This window comes from Nematostella vectensis, chromosome 14 (assembly GCF_932526225.1).
Source record: "Nematostella vectensis chromosome 14, jaNemVect1.1, whole genome shotgun sequence".
Taxonomy (NCBI): Eukaryota; Metazoa; Cnidaria; class Anthozoa; order Actiniaria; family Edwardsiidae; genus Nematostella; species Nematostella vectensis.
The window spans coordinates 2,237,888-2,257,406 of NC_064047.1; the positions used below are offsets into that span (position 1 = coordinate 2,237,888).

The window sequence follows — 19,519 nt, forward strand, 5'->3', positions numbered from 1 at the left end:
TGTTTGTTTTCGAATATTGGGATTTCTGTGGCGAGCGCAAGACCGAGGTGATTGCACCCTCACCCCATAGGATTCGAGATATTCCAAAATGAGAGCCAGTCAGCCTAGTCCAAGGCGTTTTTACCGGGATTCCTGTGTCGGAGATGCACCGCGACAAACTTTGCGCACTTTTTAATAATTTTTCATTGTTTGTGGAAAACGGTTTAAGCGGGATTCCTGTGTAATCAAACACACCGCTTATTGCCCTTGAGCCCACAGTACATAGTTTGTCTCTTTCGACAGTACTTGATCGAAAAGGCAAGCTGTACTTATTTGTGTCTCCAGCATGGTAAGATAGCATCCACCTTGTTTATTTTCAAGGTTTGTGCGTTGTAATTCTGTGTAGAGAGAATGAAAAAGACGGAGAGATTTCAGTTTGGTCCTTGGTCGGTTTCATCTGTCAAGGGATCGATACTCAAAGCAAATGACACAGAAAGGTAACGTTATATAGTATGTGAAAAACACCAAGAGAGTTTATGCGGCGGAATACAGAGAATGTATGAACATTCTCACAAAAATAAGAGTTGCGATGAGGTCCAAAATGTGACACTTGCTTAATGCGGTTGAGTTGACAGCTATGATATACAAATGAGATCTGCACATTGATTGCTTATGGTCGAGAACAGTGCTTACAATAGGTTGTGAATTTGCCATACTTAACTTAACTTTTTTGTGAAAATCTATGATGAATCTATTTTTTAGAAATTTATTTTCATACAGTAGCCTTCTGTATCATAATTAGAATCTAAATGTCTATTTGTATCTACAAAAGTATATTGGCTCAACGCTTATTCAGACGTTGCTCTAAATTAGTCGCACACAAATGATTGCAGTGTTGTGTTGTGTTGTGCTTTTTGGCCTTGCAGAACAACTGGTGAAGCCGTGCTTTGTGCAATGCCGAACTTAATTCTGCTTTGCTGAACTTAATTGATTCAGATGCTGAACTGTCCATGTGCCAGATAAAAAAAAATTTATTTGTCACTGCACGAGCGCGATGTATGGACCATGCCTTACTCATACATACTACCATATTTTCAGTTTCATTGCTTTTTTTCAACTTTTATCAAGGGGCCAAACTATATTAAGCATACTATTAAGTGTACATACTGTATGTAGCATTGTCCAATGGGTGGCCTTTTAATTGTACTGTACCTCAAACTGGGAACTCTAAGTGACTGGATATTTAAACAGGGTTATTTTTCCTTATTCATTCCTGGTTTAATACTTGTTTCTTAGGCTCTCTGCTGAACTCTCCTTACCGGCCCTACCAGAAATGACGTTTGGGGATAACTGTTTAAAGATTCAGCATGCGTCTGGGTTTGGTATCCAGTTTAATGCCATTGATGCAATAAAGTTAGTTGACAATAAACACGACCTGATGAAGGTAGCAGTGGCTGACCAATGGCAAAGAGAAAGGTACAGTAAGTTGAAATAAATAACACTAATTATTAAAGCCACAAACCTCAAATGTCAAAAGACAAAAGAATCCATTAGACAAAAGAATATATTGAAATCTGCGCTATAAAATAGGTCATCCGCTCTAATCAGTCACGTCCTCAAAGATACTTCTAATAGACTATGTACTGCACTGGATCTGTACCTGAGGAGGGGTGAGGGGGGGGGGGGGGGGTGGATATGGTGCTGTTTGGCCATTTAGTGGAAAATTTTCTCCTAGATATATCCTCCTACCTCACAGTGGTACTCAATTTTCTTTCATTTGGGCAGACCCTCCATGCTAATGGGGTGGTTCTTGTGGACTCCTCTGGCTGTGGGTTCTGTTCTACTATACTGTATACAGAAGAACATTATGGGTTTATTTTATGGGGTTATTTTAATGGTATTCTGGAAAATATATATGATAAATCATGCCATTGATTTACTTCTATTTTTTACCTTATTAAGTAAGTGGAACTCATAAGCAGCAGTCAGTTTTATTGCTTTTTTGCCACTTACACTGATAATGATTTTTTTAGATAGTGGTATATAAAGAGTTTGTTTTTTCCTTAGACAGGATTCTATGTTATATAAAGTGTGTATTTTCCTCAGACAGGGTTCTGAATTCATTAAGGAAGTGATTAAGCCATTTGATTGGACCTACACCACAGATTACAAAGGAACACTGATTGGAGAGGCAGATAATTCCCTTAGGGTAAGATAATACTGTACTCTGTATTATAATAGCCAAATTGTTTAATTTCTTTTCATTCATATTTCAACTCTCACTTCTTAATTTTTGAGATTATTGAAGGTAAAAAAAGTGTTATTAAAACCTGATTTTATTTTCAGATCCAGCCAACAACTGATAGAATTGATATTGAAAAATTAAAAGTGAAAGAAAAGATATATTTTTATGAGGATTTAGTACTGTTTGAGGATGAGCTTGCAGATAATGGAACAGCAAAACTGAATGTCAAAATGGTAAGAGGCTAATGCTGGCTTGTGTCTACCCAAATGGGTCCTACAAAATATTTGTTAAAGAGTGTTGATCGGGCACTTTTATGTTATTGTTTACATTTGTATAAACAATGAAATATTCACACAAGGAAACTTGTTGTGAAAACTTTTATTTTGCTTCTCTACCATCATCCCAGGATTATACAACAAATTATACCTGTGTATTATAGTTTTGTATAGTTTAATGATTCGGAAATGATATAAGTTCTTGTTTTACAGCGTGTGATGCAAAGCTCTCTGTTCCTGTTGCTTCGCTTTTTTCTAAGAGTTGACAATGTCATGGTCAGAATTAATGATACTAGGCTGTATCATGAGGTTTGTGCATTTAAGATATATTGATTTTTCAAGTTTTTTTAATAATTCTAGTCAACTCTCACATTATATTCAGACACCTTGCTAGTAGGGATTACTACATTGGTGCATTGTACAAAGACTTGTACAAATATTACAGACTCATGATTGCGGCACTAAAATACACAACCCAGTTGGTGTATACAGATTAGCAAGAGTTGACTGTCAAGCATGTAGTAGCTAGAGGGATGCAGAGGAGGAAACTAGGACCCCACCCCTACCAAAAAGCTGGTCATTTCTATATGGTGGACCAAATTTCCAAAACAGTGCTCCCCAACTTGCAAAACCTACACTCGTATGCACCTGGATGTTGTTTGTGTTTTATATTACAAAACAGTCCATTCCTAGATCTTGAAAGAGAGAGTGTATTTTCTTTCTTCCTCAGGCTGGCACATCGTACTTACTTAGAGAATACTCCTCAAAAGAGAAAGAAGTTTCAAAACTAAAGGTGTGTACATAAGTGGTCTTTTGAAGATGGTGACACAGGCCAGCATTCCCAATGTTTTTTTTACCCCCAATACAAGTTAAAAAAATGCTATGAAAGACGGAAATTTCGGCTGTACATCCTCATCCGAGAATTTACAGTCCCCAATATAAAACCAGATTATAACGTTTTCAAGAAATCTCCTGGAAATCTCACTGAATATCGGACCCCATCACCCTGAAATTTCATTTTTTCACAAAAAGTCTTCTCCACCCTGATATTTCTTTTTGTGTCTTTCAGTGCTCTCTCGTAGACCCCTCGGAGCTAAACGAACATTTAGACACTAAACTGGAGTTGTTTGAGAAGCTGGAATTTCCTGAGGGTGTAGATTGCACAAATGGGGTAAAAACGAGCGCACGGGCAGTAGCGTCTACATGACCAGACACCTGACCAGACACCTGAGCGTCAGGGATAATTAAGTTTAGTCAGGTCAGTCTTTTTTTGTTACAGTAAAAAGAAACAATCTGAGGAAAGAAGGGAAGATGTCAAAAATAAGTCAAATGAATAGGGAGAGTAAAACGTCGTCAGGAAACACGTTAAAGAAAGGAGGGGAGAGGAAAGAAGGGGGGTCTGTGCAACCCCCAATGTACGCGCTTAGAATAAAGGGACAAACGTGGTGTGTGAAAGTGAAATGCAATTAAATGTCACTTTATCTTTTAGTCGAAAACAGCTTTGCAATAAAATGCCTCACGGGCCATCGAGTACACCCAAAAGTGTGTGTGTGTGTGTGTGTGGAAAAAAAAAACAAATACATTTTAAACTAGTTTTGTAGATTAATTTTTCTGATCTTTTACTGATTTATCTCCGACTGGCCTCTGATAACAATGGAAGTTTAAGTAGGTGCTTAGACAAGTTTGCCGGTTAAATTTTCCACTCGACTGACTGAACTCGTTTTGTAACTTATTTCCTAGCACCAATGAAATATATTAATTCTATCCTAAAAAATACGACTAGCATCTCCCAAATTGAGATGTATCCCCTCACACTACCTCCTCTGCCCTCTCTTCGCTCCCCTTCAAATCCCCTCTCCCCCCTTCACTGAATAAATTGTAGTATTTTTTATACACTCCGTAGCTCATTCCTAATTCCCTGCTAGCAGAGGCCTCTTTTCTTTGTATTTCGCTGGGCTGGCGTTCAGCGAAATACAAAGGAAAAAAGGCATCTGCTAGCAGGGAAATTCCTGAGGGCTCAAATACATATATTTTATTATTCTTTTTGTATACGTAAAATAAATGTCGCACAGTGCTTTCTCCTTTGTCATGATGGTGACAAAGTTTATGAGAAGTCACCCCACATGGCTTGGTTCTAGCACGTATCGTATGTCGTGGTTATCAAGAAAATACCTCAACCTTCTTCTACTCAGCCTACATAGGTATCAAGAGTTAAAGAAAAATTGCTTGCTTGCTTGACTGATTGGTTGTTTTAAATCATCTCGAGTTCACGTTGTGAAAAACTACTTACAGCATCTCAGGGTATATAGTATAGTAAGGAAACGGGGCAATATATCGGTCCTCAAATTTAAATCGGGAAAACAAATCATGAATTAGCTGTCCGTTCAAGCGTTTTATTTTTCGGGGTTCGACTGTATATTCAAATTGTTCAATTTTTTCCAGCACTCCTTGCTCCTTGCCATGGTTAGTCATCTAGTTATTTCACTGTTTGCCGTAACTTTAATGATTCGCATGTTTTGTATGTCTAATTGTCACCAGAACAGCCCTCGGAATTCTTCGGTTCTAATCGCCGATTGTCCTGCGAACGTTGTGCAGCTTTTCCTACTAATTTCCTCGACCATATTCTTGGTTGTCGATGTCTCAGTCAGACCTCGGCGCGCCGGCTGCTCAGCTTTTAGTATGATCCGTTCAGATTTTAGTCGGAGTATCTGAGTTGAAGAATAGCTCCCATCACAAATAGAATAATTACAACGCCAATTATCCCCATGGTGAGGCCAACTTCGGTGAAAAAAGGCATCGTAGCAGCGTAGATGAACTATTTGAAATTGCGAACGTTATGGATATTATGGCGGTCAAGCCGTTAAGAAATTGAGTATTGCGCGTCTACTGGGTAAACACTTTGTGTATTTGTCATCGATGCGTCACGAAATATGTCACAGTGTCAAGAAGAGTGTAACGGAATGTCGTTATTCGCGGCCAACCGCGCCGACATTTTATGCCCCGGTTTGTGAGTGACTCAAAGAATCCATTTCCATTGGCTTATTTTAAAAGCATGTAACGATAAGATATTTTTAATCAAATATCGTCAATAACATATTTAGACTTTTTTTCGTAAATTGTTATTTTGAATTTTCCTTGCGAAAAAGCCCTGTATTTTATATAGTAAACAAAGGAGTGGTTGGCCGACATTCTTTAATGGACGAATGCTCTCTCGTCTCGTCTTTTCGCTTCGATGTTTTTTTTTTAATGGCGCATACCTTGCCACTCCAAATCCATCCACGACCTTTTCCGCGCTTAGAGAAAATTACTGCATTTGTACCTTCAGTGGTATTTTTTTTTTTTTTTTTTTAAGTTGAACTTCATTTGCCAATGTACTTCCCTGCTAGCAGAGGCTTCTTTTCTCTGTATTTCGCTGGGCTGGAGTTCGCGAGGAAAAGAGACCTCTGCCATGGATTGCAAGTTCGTTTGATCAAACCGCCGTCCACGATCGTGGACGGGAGATCAAGAGCGCATGCTCCGTTAATGAATTACTGGCCACTATTTGAGCCCACAATGACTAGCGCATGCGTGAAGCGTATATCCGCTGCGGGATAATAAGCCCGCATTCGAAACGACGAATTATAAAAGAAGTCATTCAATGCCTTATCTTCATTCAGAATTTTCTCTCTTTTGACCAACGAGTCAATCTTCCGTTTACAGGTTTTGCATATTTTCCATTGGCTTATTTTAAAAGCATGTAACGATAAGATATTTTTAATCAAATATCGTCAATAACATATTTAGACTTTTTTTCGTAAATTGTTATTTTGAATTTTCCTTGCGAAAAAGCCCTGTATTTTATATAGTAAACAAAGGAGTGGTTGGCCGACATTCTTTAATGGACGAATGCTCTCTCGTCTCGTCTTTTCGCTTCGATGTTTTTTTTTTAATGGCGCATACCTTGCCACTCCAAATCCATCCACGACCTTTTCCGCGCTTAGAGAAAATTACTGCATTTGTACCTTCAGTGGTATTTTTTTTTTTTTTTTTTAAAGAAGTTGAACTTCATTTGCCAATGTACTTCCCTGCTAGCAGAGGCTTCTTTTCTCTGTATTTCGCTGGGCTGGAGTTCGCGAGGAAAAGAGACCTCTGCCATGGATTGCAAGTTCGTTTGATCAAACCGCCGTCCACGATCGTGGACGGGAGATCAAGAGCGCATGCTCCGTTAATGAATTACTGGCCACTATTTGAGCCCACAATGACTAGCGCATGCGTGAAGCGTATATCCGCTGCGGGATAATAAGCCCGCATTCGAAACGACGAATTATAAAAGAAGTCATTCAATGCCTTATCTTCATTCAGAATTTTCTCTCTTTTGACCAACGAGTCAATCTTCCGTTTACAGGTTTTGCATATTTTTCTGGAATTAGCTGATCTAAGTTTACCAAAAAATTTTGTAACATTTTTTTCGAGTCCAACTGGGCGATATTTACATTGAAACTCGCCTGCCCAGATGTCTTGAAATTTATCCCACAAACAAGACAAAACGCGTCTTTGCTGCGTATGCTGTTCAATTTTTTCTGTGAGGTTTTAGGTGATTGATATTAAACAGTTGTTTTCATTTTTCGAAGAGCAGAACTAACCGGAGTTTGATTCATAATTTGCGACTAACCCCATGCAAAGCATATTGACAGCTTTCGCGCGATGGTACGGGTTTTGGCACTTCAAGCGCGGTCGCTTAGAAACGCACACGCATGCGCAACGAAAACAGTTTCGACCCATGGCAGAGGTCTCTTTTCCTCGCGAACGCAAGCACAGCGAAATACAGAGAAAAGAAGCCTCTGCTAGCAGGGAACCAATGTACTTTTTCGCGATAAAAACAACTCGTCCTTTTCTTTAAGAATTCTATGATTTCGTGATAATATAAAAACCACAAGAAAAACTGTTGTTGAAATATTATCAAAAAATACGAAACAGTACATCACGCAAGAACACGTTACGGCTTTCTCCGGGGTTTTAACGGGTTTTCTGTGTTTAGCCTAGTCTTACCGGGGGGAGTCTCACAGGGGTTAAATTACCGGATGTCTCACCGGGGTTTTACCGGACTTCCTGTGCTAGACTAGTCTCACCGGAGTTTTACCGGGTTTCCTGTGTTTAGCCTAGTCTAACCGAAGTTTTACTGGGTTTCCTGTGTATAGTCTAGTCTTAAGCCTGATGCACACTGGCAATATAATGACATAACAAGATAGGCGCGCGCATTCTTATGTCCTTATTTTCAAGTGTGAAGGGTGCGACTTATGGCAATAACGTCGACATAATAACGTGGAGATAACGACATAAAAGAAAAAAACATGTTTTTTTCCTTATGCCATTATGTCAAATTCTTATGTTGTTATGTCGTTATATCGCCAGTGTGCACCAGGCCTAACTGAAGTTTTACCGGGTTTCCTGTGTATAGTCTAGTCTTACCGGGGTTTACCGGGTTTCCTGTGTTTAGCCTAGTCTCCACCGGAGTTTTACCGGGTTTCCTGTGTTTAGTGGGGAAATTTCCCAAGGACGTAGATTGAGGCCGAGTCCGCGGCCTCCCAGCGGTCATACCCAACCTCTCCCTCGGAGATTTCCGAATAAACATCTTCGGTAACGAGCATCATAAAACAAAATGGAAGCCATACAACGAAAGAGTTACGTCTCTCTCTTATGTACCCATACGAGCATTAGCGGGACAAGTCCTGCCTTTGTTGTATGCTGAATGAATTTTCCAACCATTTTTAATTTAAATTTTCAGATAATGTATCTTTAAAACTTTAGAACCATGACACTGACCGCTGCTTTTACCTTTTTTTCCCTTTGTTCTATTATACTAAAATAAGTATTAAAGTAAGCTTAATTTATTGAGTAAGTAAAAATTTTACTTATTTTAATTTGTACCTCTTAGCATATAAAGTTTTTATCGGATCGCCATCTTGGATTGCTCCGACCATCTCGCACTTTCCGAAGATGTTGTTCAGAAGATTCCGACTGACAGGTTGGGTATGACCGCTGGGAGTCCGCGGACTCGGCCTCAACCTACGTCCGTGGGAAATTGCCTCCCGTGTTTAGTCTAGTCTCCTCAGGGTTTTCCCGGGTTTCCTGTGTTTAGCCTTGTCTCTCACCGGGGTTTTACCGGGTTTCCTGTGTTTAGCCTTGTCTCACCAGGGGTTTTCCAGGGTTTCCTGTGTTCAGCCCTATTTCCACCGGTGTTTTACCGGGTTTTTGGCCTTGGAGAAGAGCCGTGAGGCAGATTGGGGTCTGAGGGAGTTTCTTGTGACGTCACCACTTTTTTTTAACGGGAGGGAGTTTTAACGGGTTTCCTGTTTCGAATTCTAGTCTCACCGGGGTTTTACCGGGTTTCCTGTGTTCAGCCCTGTTTCCACCGGAGTTTTAACGGGTTTCCTGTGTCAAGTCTAGTCTCACCGGGTTTTCCTGGGTTTCCTGTGTTCAGCCCTGTTTCCACCGGTGTTTTACCGGCTTTCCTGTGTTCAGCCTAGTTTCCACCGTAGTTTTAACGGGTTTCCTGTGTCAAGTCTAGTCTCACCGGGGTTTTACCGGGTTTCCTGTCCTTGGAGATGAGCCGAGAGGCAGATAGGGGTCTGAGGGAGTTTCCTATGACGTCACAACTATTTCCAACCACACGAACCCGATCCGAATCCCAGGTAACAACGCCTGCGACTAGGCTATGTTATCGGTTTCTTTGTACCGTTAGAATACGCCATTTTGTCATACTAGCAAAATAACAAGTGTACGAGGATGGTCAAAATGAGAAGATAGAGGATGACCCCTCTTTTGCCACAGGAAGCCCAAATATTGGAAAACTCGATAGAGTAAGCTACATAAAGCCTTAGCCTAAAACGGGGAATCAAACGGAGAGTGGGCTGGGGATAGCTGGGTTTTGTAAGAAGCATGTTGAGGTGGCGGTAGCTGGAATGGAAGGATGGCGTTCTCACATTCAGCCAACTCGTGAATAACGTCTTGTACTGGGATAGTTCTTAGCTTGTCTGCGTAAAAGCTCTCCTCAAGATTATCAACTATTGTGAAGCCATCAGTGTATCTCCATTGCATGTCTTCGTCCGAGCTAAACTCAGAATGAAATTGAGCACCATTCAAGGGGAAATAGTTGAAAAGGTCCTGTGAATCTTCCTGATCAACTGGTTTTTGAGAAATGAAGGTTACCCCCTCCTTCAAAACGCTCTCATCACGCAAGAGTTTCAGTTTGAACTGCGGATTGCTTTCATGGGAATCTTCATCGTGCCATGCGCCTTCACGGGTTTTTTTGGCATTCTCCTGCACGTCAGAGGAACCTTGAAACTTTTCGAAAAATTTTTCAAACGATGAATTCATTTGCATGTCTTCGTGCGGGCGCTTCTGTCCATTCGTAATACTGTTTCCCTTATCGTATGCAGTTTGAGTGCTTTCTTCGTTTATTTCTAGATCTGTTGTTTTAGATGTTGCCAGTATCTGGTTACTGCTTTGTACAGTTGTTTTAGTTGTTATGGCAGCGAATGTTGCTTGCGATTGTGGTATCTTTGTTGCAGGGAATGACGCTTGCGATTGTGGTATCTTTGTTGCGGGGAATGACGCTTGCGATTGTGGTGTCGCTGTTGCAGCGAATGTTGCTTGCGATTGTGGTGTCGCTTTTGAAGCGAATGTTGCTTGCGATGGTGCTATCTTTGTTGCGGGGAATGTTGCTTGCGATTGTGGTGTCGCTTTTGCAGCAAAGTTTGCTTGCGATTGTGGTATCGCTGTTGCAGCGAATGTTGCTTGCGATTGTGGTGTCGCTTTTGCAGCAAAGTTTGCTTGCGATTGTGGTGTCGCTGTTGCAGCGAATGTTGCTTGCGATTGGGGTGTCGCTTTTGCAGCAAAGTTTGCTTGCGATTGTGGTATCTTTGTTGCGGGGAGTGCTGCTTGCGATTGTTGTGTTGCTTCGATGAATGCTGGTAGCGCGTCTGGTGTCGTCGCTTTGGCCGTGAATGATTTTGATTTTGTTCTCATTGCTGTGAAAGTGGACAGTGGATTTGGCCGAATAAAGTTCACTTTGATAGGACTGCGGAGAGTTTTCAGCCAAAGTCTTGCCTGCGACGTCTAAGAAATACCAAATATTCGGTATTCATTTTAACTGTGACTGACATAACTACTTCAAGAGCGCCTTCAGAGAATCCATGTGTCGTAATCCGCAGTGCTTTATCGGCACAAAATAGATAAATAAATAATAATAATAAAACAAATCCAGGTCTGCAAATCTGTAGAAGTTTTGTTTATGGGCCTTGAAACTTTTACATGGCTTTTAGAGACAAGGATGTAGTCAATTGTATCATACCCATGAGCCACTGCGGGCTACGACACAGGGATCCCCGAGTGCAAGATTAATTGATAATAGGGAGGCGAGTGCCGCTCGTTTGATCAACCTGTCATCGTGATCTGATAATTGTTCTCAAACATTGGGAATGCTGTGGTATGCAAAAGGGACGAGGAGCACTGGATCGGCTAAAACATTTCCGTATAACTAGGCTCTGGTATCCTGTGGAAAAAGCGACGAGCTCGTAGTCCTATAGTGCAATGAGCTGGGTACGAGGGTCAAACGTTCTTCGAATCGCCTCAGCACCCTCCTCGCTCGATATAGGTTTGCTCACCACAGGGTCTATACTCTATTAGTTACGGTTCTGGGTTTCCAAACCCTTAAACAGCTATAGATGCGAAAACCCTAAATAAGCTCCTACTTTAATTCCCTTGTTTACCTCTTCTGAATAAGAGGATTCCATGATAGTTCCCCCAGGCGCCTGTATTACTATGACCGTCTGGTCTCGGAAGCTTTCAAGGCTTCTGATGTCATCTTCGGTGAGGTGAGCGAATGTAAAGGAAGGTTAAGAAAAATATTGGAATTTATCTACTATATACATGCGCACCCGCATAACTCCGCTTATCACGGACCTTACACAACGGCGACGGCAAGGAGAACGGAAACGAATAAAATCGCTTTTATGCTTAGCGTTCAATTCTGTTAGAGACTTCAGAACGGCAAATGCAAAAAAAGTAATAAAAGATAATAAATAAAAACAATAACAACAACACTGAAATTAAATAAAGCCTCCCTTTTACTTTAGTCATCAAAAGGATATTTGCTCATCTCCGTGTCGTGTGTCACGTGGTGAAGTAAGTGTTTCGCCTCGCGCAGTCGTTGGTCGATTGCCTTCTCCTGAGCATCTAGATCCGCCAGCTCTAGCTTGTGGTCCGCAAGTCGCTGCTTCTCTTGAGCATCTAGATCCGCTAGCTCCAGCTTGTGGTCCGCAAGTCGCTGCTTCTCTTGAGCATCTAGATCCGCCAGCTCTAGCTTGTGGTCCGCAAGTCGCTGCTTCTCTTCCTCACTTGTATACCGCTCTACGCTGATGATGGTTAAGCCCAGTCATTTTCTTTATTGATCATGGTGGATCCAGTATTTCTATTACTAAGCAGCAATGCACGAATAAGCAGTAGCGGATCTAGGGGGCAGGTTTAAAGGGTTTAACTCCCCTCCCCCCCCTCCACCGCCCATGGGCTGTCAGAAAGTCATATGTAACAAAAAAAAATTACCCCCTCCCCCCTTTGTCACTGAGCCAACCTCCCCCCCCCCTCCCTTTAGCGAGAAGCTAGATCCACCCCTGATAAAGCGATAGCAAGTGCGGACCTTTCAAGATAAAATTTCCTGAACAAGTGAGATTTCCGTGAAGCGGCCATTACGCGCTGCGCAGTATAAGTGAGAGGTAGAGAGGTTCCCCTGGGACATTTTTAAATTTACCAACGAAATGAGTTTAATGTTAGACTACCTAAACTAAAGACCAATCAGTAAAAGCGATTTTACTTAAAGTTTTCAAGCCTTTAACCTTGAAACAAAGTTTATTTGACATATAACAGCAACGACTCCTAGATCACATTCCGAGCAGGCTGAACAGCTACGGAAAAAAAATTGTTAAAAGCGTAAGAAATGTGTACCTCAGCGTGAGATGATATTTAAACGACTGTATCTCACTGACAGTGTGAGACTTGATAGGTCACTTAGGCCTACGGTCTACTGGGTCTAGGTCAGTATGTTTCATATTAGGAACTGTGCAATAGTTATCAGGAGGGAGTAGGGGGCTGTAAAACCAGAGGGGGTGGGGCACTTAAATTTTTTCTAAGATAGGGGTTCAGTCTTGACTTTTCCGCATAAAAGAGAGAGGGGGAGCGTTTACTAGATTGTTTATTTTTTCGCATAAGAGAGGGGTGGCGGGGGGGGGGGGGCTTTTACTGGGTTGTTACTAGCCGGTGGGAATCGATTGTTTACGTTAGTTGGTAAGGGTGCTTTAATCTGACCACACCACCATCCAAACATCGCCATTACAATACATCTCTGTTATAGTTGTTATAATAACACAGATCTCTCTATCTCTTCTCTCCTTATCCGTAAGCCACGGGGTCACACTGAGCTCACACATTGAAATGAAAAAAACAACACCATCCTTTGGAAGATGACTCATTTTTAATTGATTTAACATCTGGTTAGTTCTCCGTTTGCGACTAGTGGGTTTATTAGAGATTGATCCTTTAATCTGCTTAATTAATGCTTATAATCCGTTTGAGCGGCTTTTCTAGTCCGATTCTTTTAAACAACGTTCATTGCTTAGCGCGGTAGAAATCTCACAGTTTACAGAGCAGCTCCGCTATCTTGCCTTCCTCTTACTTTTTCTACTTTTAGAAAATCTTTCACTGATTGTTGCCGGATATATTTTTATCTCTTTACTTTTTCTCATACATTTGACAACTTGCCAGCCTCGAACATCCAACCATAGCTCGCCAGTTGGATTTTGCATATACATACATGCCCGCCCATAGTCTGAACACCGAGACATCATAATTGCGGGGGGGAAATAATGCAAACGCGAATACATTTTTTTTTGGCTCAAGCAAAATAAAAATAAAAACACCGTCCTTTAAAAGATAACTCGATTTTGATTTAGTTTTCAGGAGGCGCAAAGCAAAAATAGGTTTTTGTCCTAGTCTCCCCCAAAAAGGCGTACAAGAGCGCCCGCATTGCTGTGACAGCGACGACCCGCCTGCAATACTGGGCCAACAGTCCATTCCCAGAAATAAGAGACAACATGGCCGCCACGCATGCGTAATAGTGCACATCCAATGTCAAAATGGCTGCCATTTATTATAAGGAAATGTGGGGAGACATCACATTTTATCGAATTTTCTCGTTTCAGAGATTTTGGGCTCACGATGCAGAACTCGAAAAAAAACCCTTGACATTCGAGTGATACACTTTCCGTTCAAACGATGCCAGAGAAAGCCCTATAATTGTTCCTTGGACATTGCACTTTTATTCGCCTGAGAGCATACAATCCTCCATACATTCTCTGTAATTTTATTGAAATCGGGCATAAAAGCAGTCGTTTAAAAGGTAGAACTGTTCGCCGCATCACAGATGCAGGACTCGAAATTGGTAAATCGACTATCCTTCCATCAAATTGGCCAATAAAATAGGCCCTTCGGCCCTCATCAGTTTACATTATATAATGCCCACATAATGTAGGACCGCACATTAATGACGTATTTCTATTTGCAATATTCTGATGATCAACTACTTAAACTTGCCCTCGCTGACTGCGAATCTCTCGCTTTCTCCTTCTTTTTACAGATAAAGGGTATCACTATGAAGTTTCTTTCTCGTTTATAAATTTTCCAAACTTCGGCAAAGTTCTGAACCCGAAAATCCTTCTCCGTTAACACAGTCTGGGACTGCTATAGGCTTCACACACCACTTACTGGTTACATAAGTGCGGGTAATGTAAAGTCACATTGGTGATACGGTATCCCAATCCACTTATCCAGCACTTCTTGACGCCTATCCGATATAAATGTCATGCTTCTACCACTATAACACATAAATATGAATAGCAGAAAGGTTAACACAACAAAGCGGCATGTGGTTAAAAGCCGGAACCACCAGAATAACCGAAACGACCGAAACAGGACCACGATGAAACGACCGAAACAGGATATCGATTGCTTCGACGTTTGTTAATCAAGAGCTGGTTGCGCTTTAGTGATATTAATATAGTTAATAAAGTTTTTAATGGGAAAGATACGGTAGGGTCATATGCCATGTCTACGTCATCTCCTTCACTCTCGCAACCTCGTGCGTTCGCTTCACGTCTTGTACATTGACTGCGTTAAATTTCTTTTATTTTCCGTTACTATGTCTTCAAAGAAGGCCAGAAAACAGTTCTGCCCCGGTTGCAAGTTCAGCAAGGATTTTTACGATTTCGGACCCATGTCGAAGTATTGTCCTGGCCCCGCAGAAGCCGAATACAGCGACGACGAAGACGAGAGGCGATAATGGGGCAGCAGCCAGTCCCTCCAGCTCGGCCGGTATTCTTAACGCTATTCGCAGCCTGAGCGAACAAGTAGGTGATCTCAGCGTAGAGCAAAAGGCACTGAAAGCTCGGGTTGCGGGTTGCGGGTAGCGAAGCCTCCGCCGCTTCTGGAGCTACAAACGGATCCGAAACACAAGAAGGAGGAGGTGCCGCCAAAGGTAAAGGTTTTTATACGTATGTTGACTTTCCAAGTTTGTTACATCGTAAACCGGGACAGCTCCGTGTAAGTTCAGACTCCAAGGATTCGTCGCACTATACAATGGAACCATTTGACCACTGCTGGAGGCTTGGTCACTCTACGAGAGAAAGCTCGCCGAACAAGACAACTCCAAGGATTGTGTGATATCGCAATATCGTTCCATAATACAGAAAGCAAACAGAAAGTTCAAGTGGGGGCCGTATACGATTTCGACGTACAATTTCGCACACAGTTGTCCACGGCGTCGAGAGAGAAGAGATTGCAGCCTTCGGTGCTGTTGTGGGGACCACAGCATGGCCGATTGTTAACTCAATACCAAGGCTTGAATCTCCTTTCAATCAGGACTTGGCGGAATTCTTTACGTGATTGTTGTGATCCTGACTTCATTTCTGAACTGTGTCACGACATTACACAAGGAGTTCATATTGGTTTAACGGAACACGATCTTTACGTATAGAACGAAATCACATCTCAGCTATTACGAACAGTAGCGCCGTGGCTCTCGAACTCGAGAAGGAGATCGGTCTTGGTCGCAAGTCCGGTTCCTTTTTCGAACCACCATTTTCTCGGATCGCCGATGGGCACAGTACCATAAAAGCGCCCCAGCCCGCCTAAATGGCGAATTATCAATGATTTATCCTGGCCCGCCGGCCATTCAATCGACGACGGAATACCAAGAGATCTATACTCTTGTACTTATGATTCCCTTGATCATGCTATCAGTTACCTTAACCGCTTCGACAGAGGCACTCTCATGAGCAAACTCGATTTATCAGACGCTTTCCGTCATATATTAGTTCACCCCGACGATTGGGAACTGTTGGGCTCTACGTGGCCTATCGAAATAAATGGGGTCATAAAGTAAGCTTATTTTGTCGACTTATCATTCGGATTACGGCCGAATTTGTTTTTAAAATTCGCCGAGTCGTTGCCCCTGATTCAACATGCGAAAACTATCTTCAAGAAATGCTAACCACTTGCGCCGACCTGCTTCTCGACTAACCCTGCCAAGATGTTAAGCCATGCACGAAATTGGAACTTTTAGGTATTGAGCTCGATAGTGAGAAACAGGAGGCACGTATCTCTGACAATAGATTACGGGAGATTATGGACCTGTTATTATCCTGGCAATCACAGACATCTTGTACGAAACGCAAGCTTCAATCACTCATTGGCAAATTGAATTTTTGTAATGTTTGTCGACCAGGGAGAACGTTCCTGCGTCGTATGATCGACCTACTTTCCAAAGCGCGACGTCCTAATCATCATATTTGCCTGAATAAGAATTGTACTAAAGATGTTCATTGTTGGTTGAACTTTCTAATGGAACGGACGTAGTATATTTTTTTATGAGCAATGGTTAACTAATGATTTCGTTTACATTTATACACGGACGCCTGCGCTACCTCTTTTGGGGGTCTGTTCGGGGACATGTGGTTTTGTGACACTTTTGCGGCTATGGGAATTCCTACACGACGATCGATAACTTTTAAAGAATTATACGCCATCACCATGGCCGTGACGGTATGGTCTCTGGACCTACAATCAAAGAACATCATTTTTTACTGTGATAATTTGGCGGTTGTGCGTATCGTTAATTCGGGGTCAAGTAAATGTCAACACATCATGACTCTATTACGCTACTTATATTACATCTGTGCTAAATTCAATATTGTCTTAAAGCTAGTTCACATACGTGGTCTCGAAAATTCACCTTCTGATGCATTATCTCGCTTACAGGTGGACAGACTTCGTTCTCTGCTACCGCAGGCACAACGTCTACCAACACCAGTAAAGCCTGGCTTCCAAATGGTTGAGTCTGTCGTTTCGGTCGTATCTGTAGTGTGAAAAAAATAATATACGACAGATACGACCATATGGAAACTCCAGACGCAACAGCCTGGTGCGACAGACCGGACCCGACACGACACAGATGCGACACAGATGGGCGTGATGCAACCGCATTTTGTAAATGGAAACCATTGCAATCGACAAATACAACATAAACATGGCGGCGGAGGAAGAAACACATACGTGCTCTGTGTCGCTGTTTATATGGAAGCTCTGCAGCGATTCGAATGCCTCTATAACAAATTTTCCAAAGACAAGTTAAATTGTTGGAAGAAGTTGGCCGATCAATTCGACATATCTGCCGACGAGGCGGAACGAAAATACAAAAAAAGGACATAAACAACCTAAGCTCCTCTCTTCTTCGGTACATTGCTCGTACCCGAAATCTGCGTGTTCTGCGTTCTCCTCTGTCCCTTCAACTTTTCTACTTCTACAGCCCGTTTAAGTAGATAACAAGCCAAAATTATTTTCTCGTTTATTTATTTCCGCCATGTTTCTCATAAATGGCGCGTAAACAGATAAAGTAGGAGCGACAGATACGACATATGGAAACCAGTAGTTGTATGAGTTGCATTGAGTTGTGTCTGCGCAGTCGGTGGGCAAGTTCCTGCGGCAAATACGAGAGAAGCGACAGACGCAACCATATGGAAACCAGGCTTAATACACTTAACTTAGAGAACTACAACTAAAAGCAGATCATTACTTCACCAAGTGTGTTTTTTTCCTACAAACCAAGATATATCCCGCTCTACACTGTTATATGAACGCCTGCACTCACGCTTCCTATGGTCCTACCATCTGCTCGTTGTCCGAACAATGCGCATACAGCGCACGCACTGTTTGTAACGGCTTTTCAATTCGTGCACATTTTACGTAGATAAACATTGATGTCATTGAGTGTTAGTTTAACTGAGGAGTGGACTAACGGCAACCTTGGTTTACGAAACAAGTTTGTATTAAACTGCATTAAACACACTGAGTGTCCAAGAATTGTATATCAGCTCCTGTCAAGTTGAGCACTATTTTGGCTCCCGGTGAAAGACAACTGGAATATATATATATGAGAACACTATGCTTCTATTTATTACTCAGTTAGCTAAACGCATCTCGCCTCAAAGTATTTAAGTCTACATGGCTGGCATTCGGGCCCTCCAGTCAAACAAAAATTACCAATCACGTTCGACCTTCTGTGTCGTATGCGGAACTTTTTCGACTTTACTAACCAGGACGACATTGTTTACTGGGCAGCATACTACCGCACACTTTTTTTTTATGTAGACAACCCCCGCTGGAAACAACCCCCGCTGGGGAGGAATACATGTCAGTACGCATTAAGCGGTCTAAAACAGATCAAAAGAGACGTGGAATTATCTTATACACTGGACATTCTAAGCACAAGGTCTGCGCCGTTTGCGCTATGAAGGCGAATCTCAATATCCAACATACGCTTCAAATGTTCAGGTCATGATCCACTGTTTCGGATGTCCTCAGGAAAGACTTTGTCACGCAAAAACTTTACACACTTTGTTTGAGTTATTTTACGCCTTCTAGGTATTGATCCTGAGACGCAACGCCTTCTAGGCTTTGATCCTGAGAGCGCAACCTCGGCTTCCGTTGCCGGATTACATGATTATAAAATTAAACTAAAAGACAGATGGTCGTCTGACTGCTATAAACGTTATATAAGATCGCCGGTTAGTCTGTTTCTCGATATTGCTAGGCAGATTTCTAGCACCTACGATGTAACATACCAGTACGCCTCCCATTTTTCTCCTTACTTAATATTTCTTTCTGCATATTTGGGCCTCTTTTGGACAGTTGTAATGGGTTCAAATATACAATATTATATTGTTCTGAAGTGGTCCAAACCTCGCGTGTTATGCTCATGATTATTATAGAGAATGTACATTAAGTAATATTAATATAGTTAATCAAGTTTAATGGGAAAGATACGGTAGGGTTGTATGTCATGTCTACGTCATCTCCTTCACCCTCGCAACCTCGTGCGTTCGCTTCACGTCTTGTAAATTGACCCAGTTTTTTTGTCATCGCGCGGGTAGTCTGTGGTCGCCCGCTAGCCAATTTTGCGGTAATTTTGCTATACGTCTCCCAAGTAAAAAAAATACAATTTTGCACTATCCGGGATTGCTAAATCCGTTAGAAAACCCTTACAGTTACAGTAAAAACCTACAATAATTAGAATTTCTGTTTTTTTTTTTGTTTGTGATTGCACTCACGGGAACCTTGCGTCTAATTTTTCGAGCGTTTTCGCTCTTGCAACTCGCGGCCAACACAGTAAATATTGTTAACAATGTTAGTGTACTAAAACAATCTATTGACGCTATTGTCCCGACCATCACTTCTATTGTCAATGCATCTTTGTCATCTGGTGTTTTCCCTACCTCTCTCAAGGGTGGAGTGATCAACCCTTCCATCAAGAAGCAGAGTCTTGACCGCGAAGCATATCGAAGCTACCGACCGATTACAAACGTTGCCTTCCTATGAAAAACACTTGAACGTGTCGCTGCTAACCAGACGATGAACTATCTCATCCCCAACGGCT

The 19,519-nt window shown here is 41.9% G+C and overlaps 1 protein-coding gene and 2 long non-coding RNA genes across 3 annotated transcripts; 2 read left to right on the forward strand and 1 right to left on the reverse strand.

Moving 5' to 3' along the window:
• The first annotated feature begins 242 nt into the window (after nt 1-242).
• Nucleotides 243-4,575, forward strand: LOC5518815 (TIP41-like protein). The gene is made up of 7 exons (XM_001638691.2): nt 243-476; nt 1,276-1,455; nt 2,086-2,188; nt 2,326-2,457; nt 2,713-2,808; nt 3,230-3,292; nt 3,569-4,575. Exons 1-7 carry the CDS (start codon nt 391-393, stop codon nt 3,704-3,706), a joined length of 798 nt encoding a protein of 265 aa, XP_001638741.1. The 5' UTR covers nt 243-390; the 3' UTR covers nt 3,707-4,575.
• Nucleotides 4,576-12,987: 8,412 nt separating this feature from the next.
• Nucleotides 12,988-16,947, reverse strand: LOC125559850. Its single transcript, XR_007306546.1, has 2 exons — nt 16,820-16,947; nt 12,988-16,644 (listed from the first exon to the last, which is right to left on the reverse strand). It is a non-coding gene; the product is annotated as an uncharacterized LOC125559850 (long non-coding RNA).
• On the forward strand, nt 14,654-18,921 carry LOC125559851. The gene is made up of 2 exons (XR_007306547.1): nt 14,654-16,629; nt 16,846-18,921. It is a non-coding gene; the product is annotated as an uncharacterized LOC125559851 (long non-coding RNA).
• The last annotated feature ends 598 nt before the right edge of the window (nt 18,922-19,519 follow it).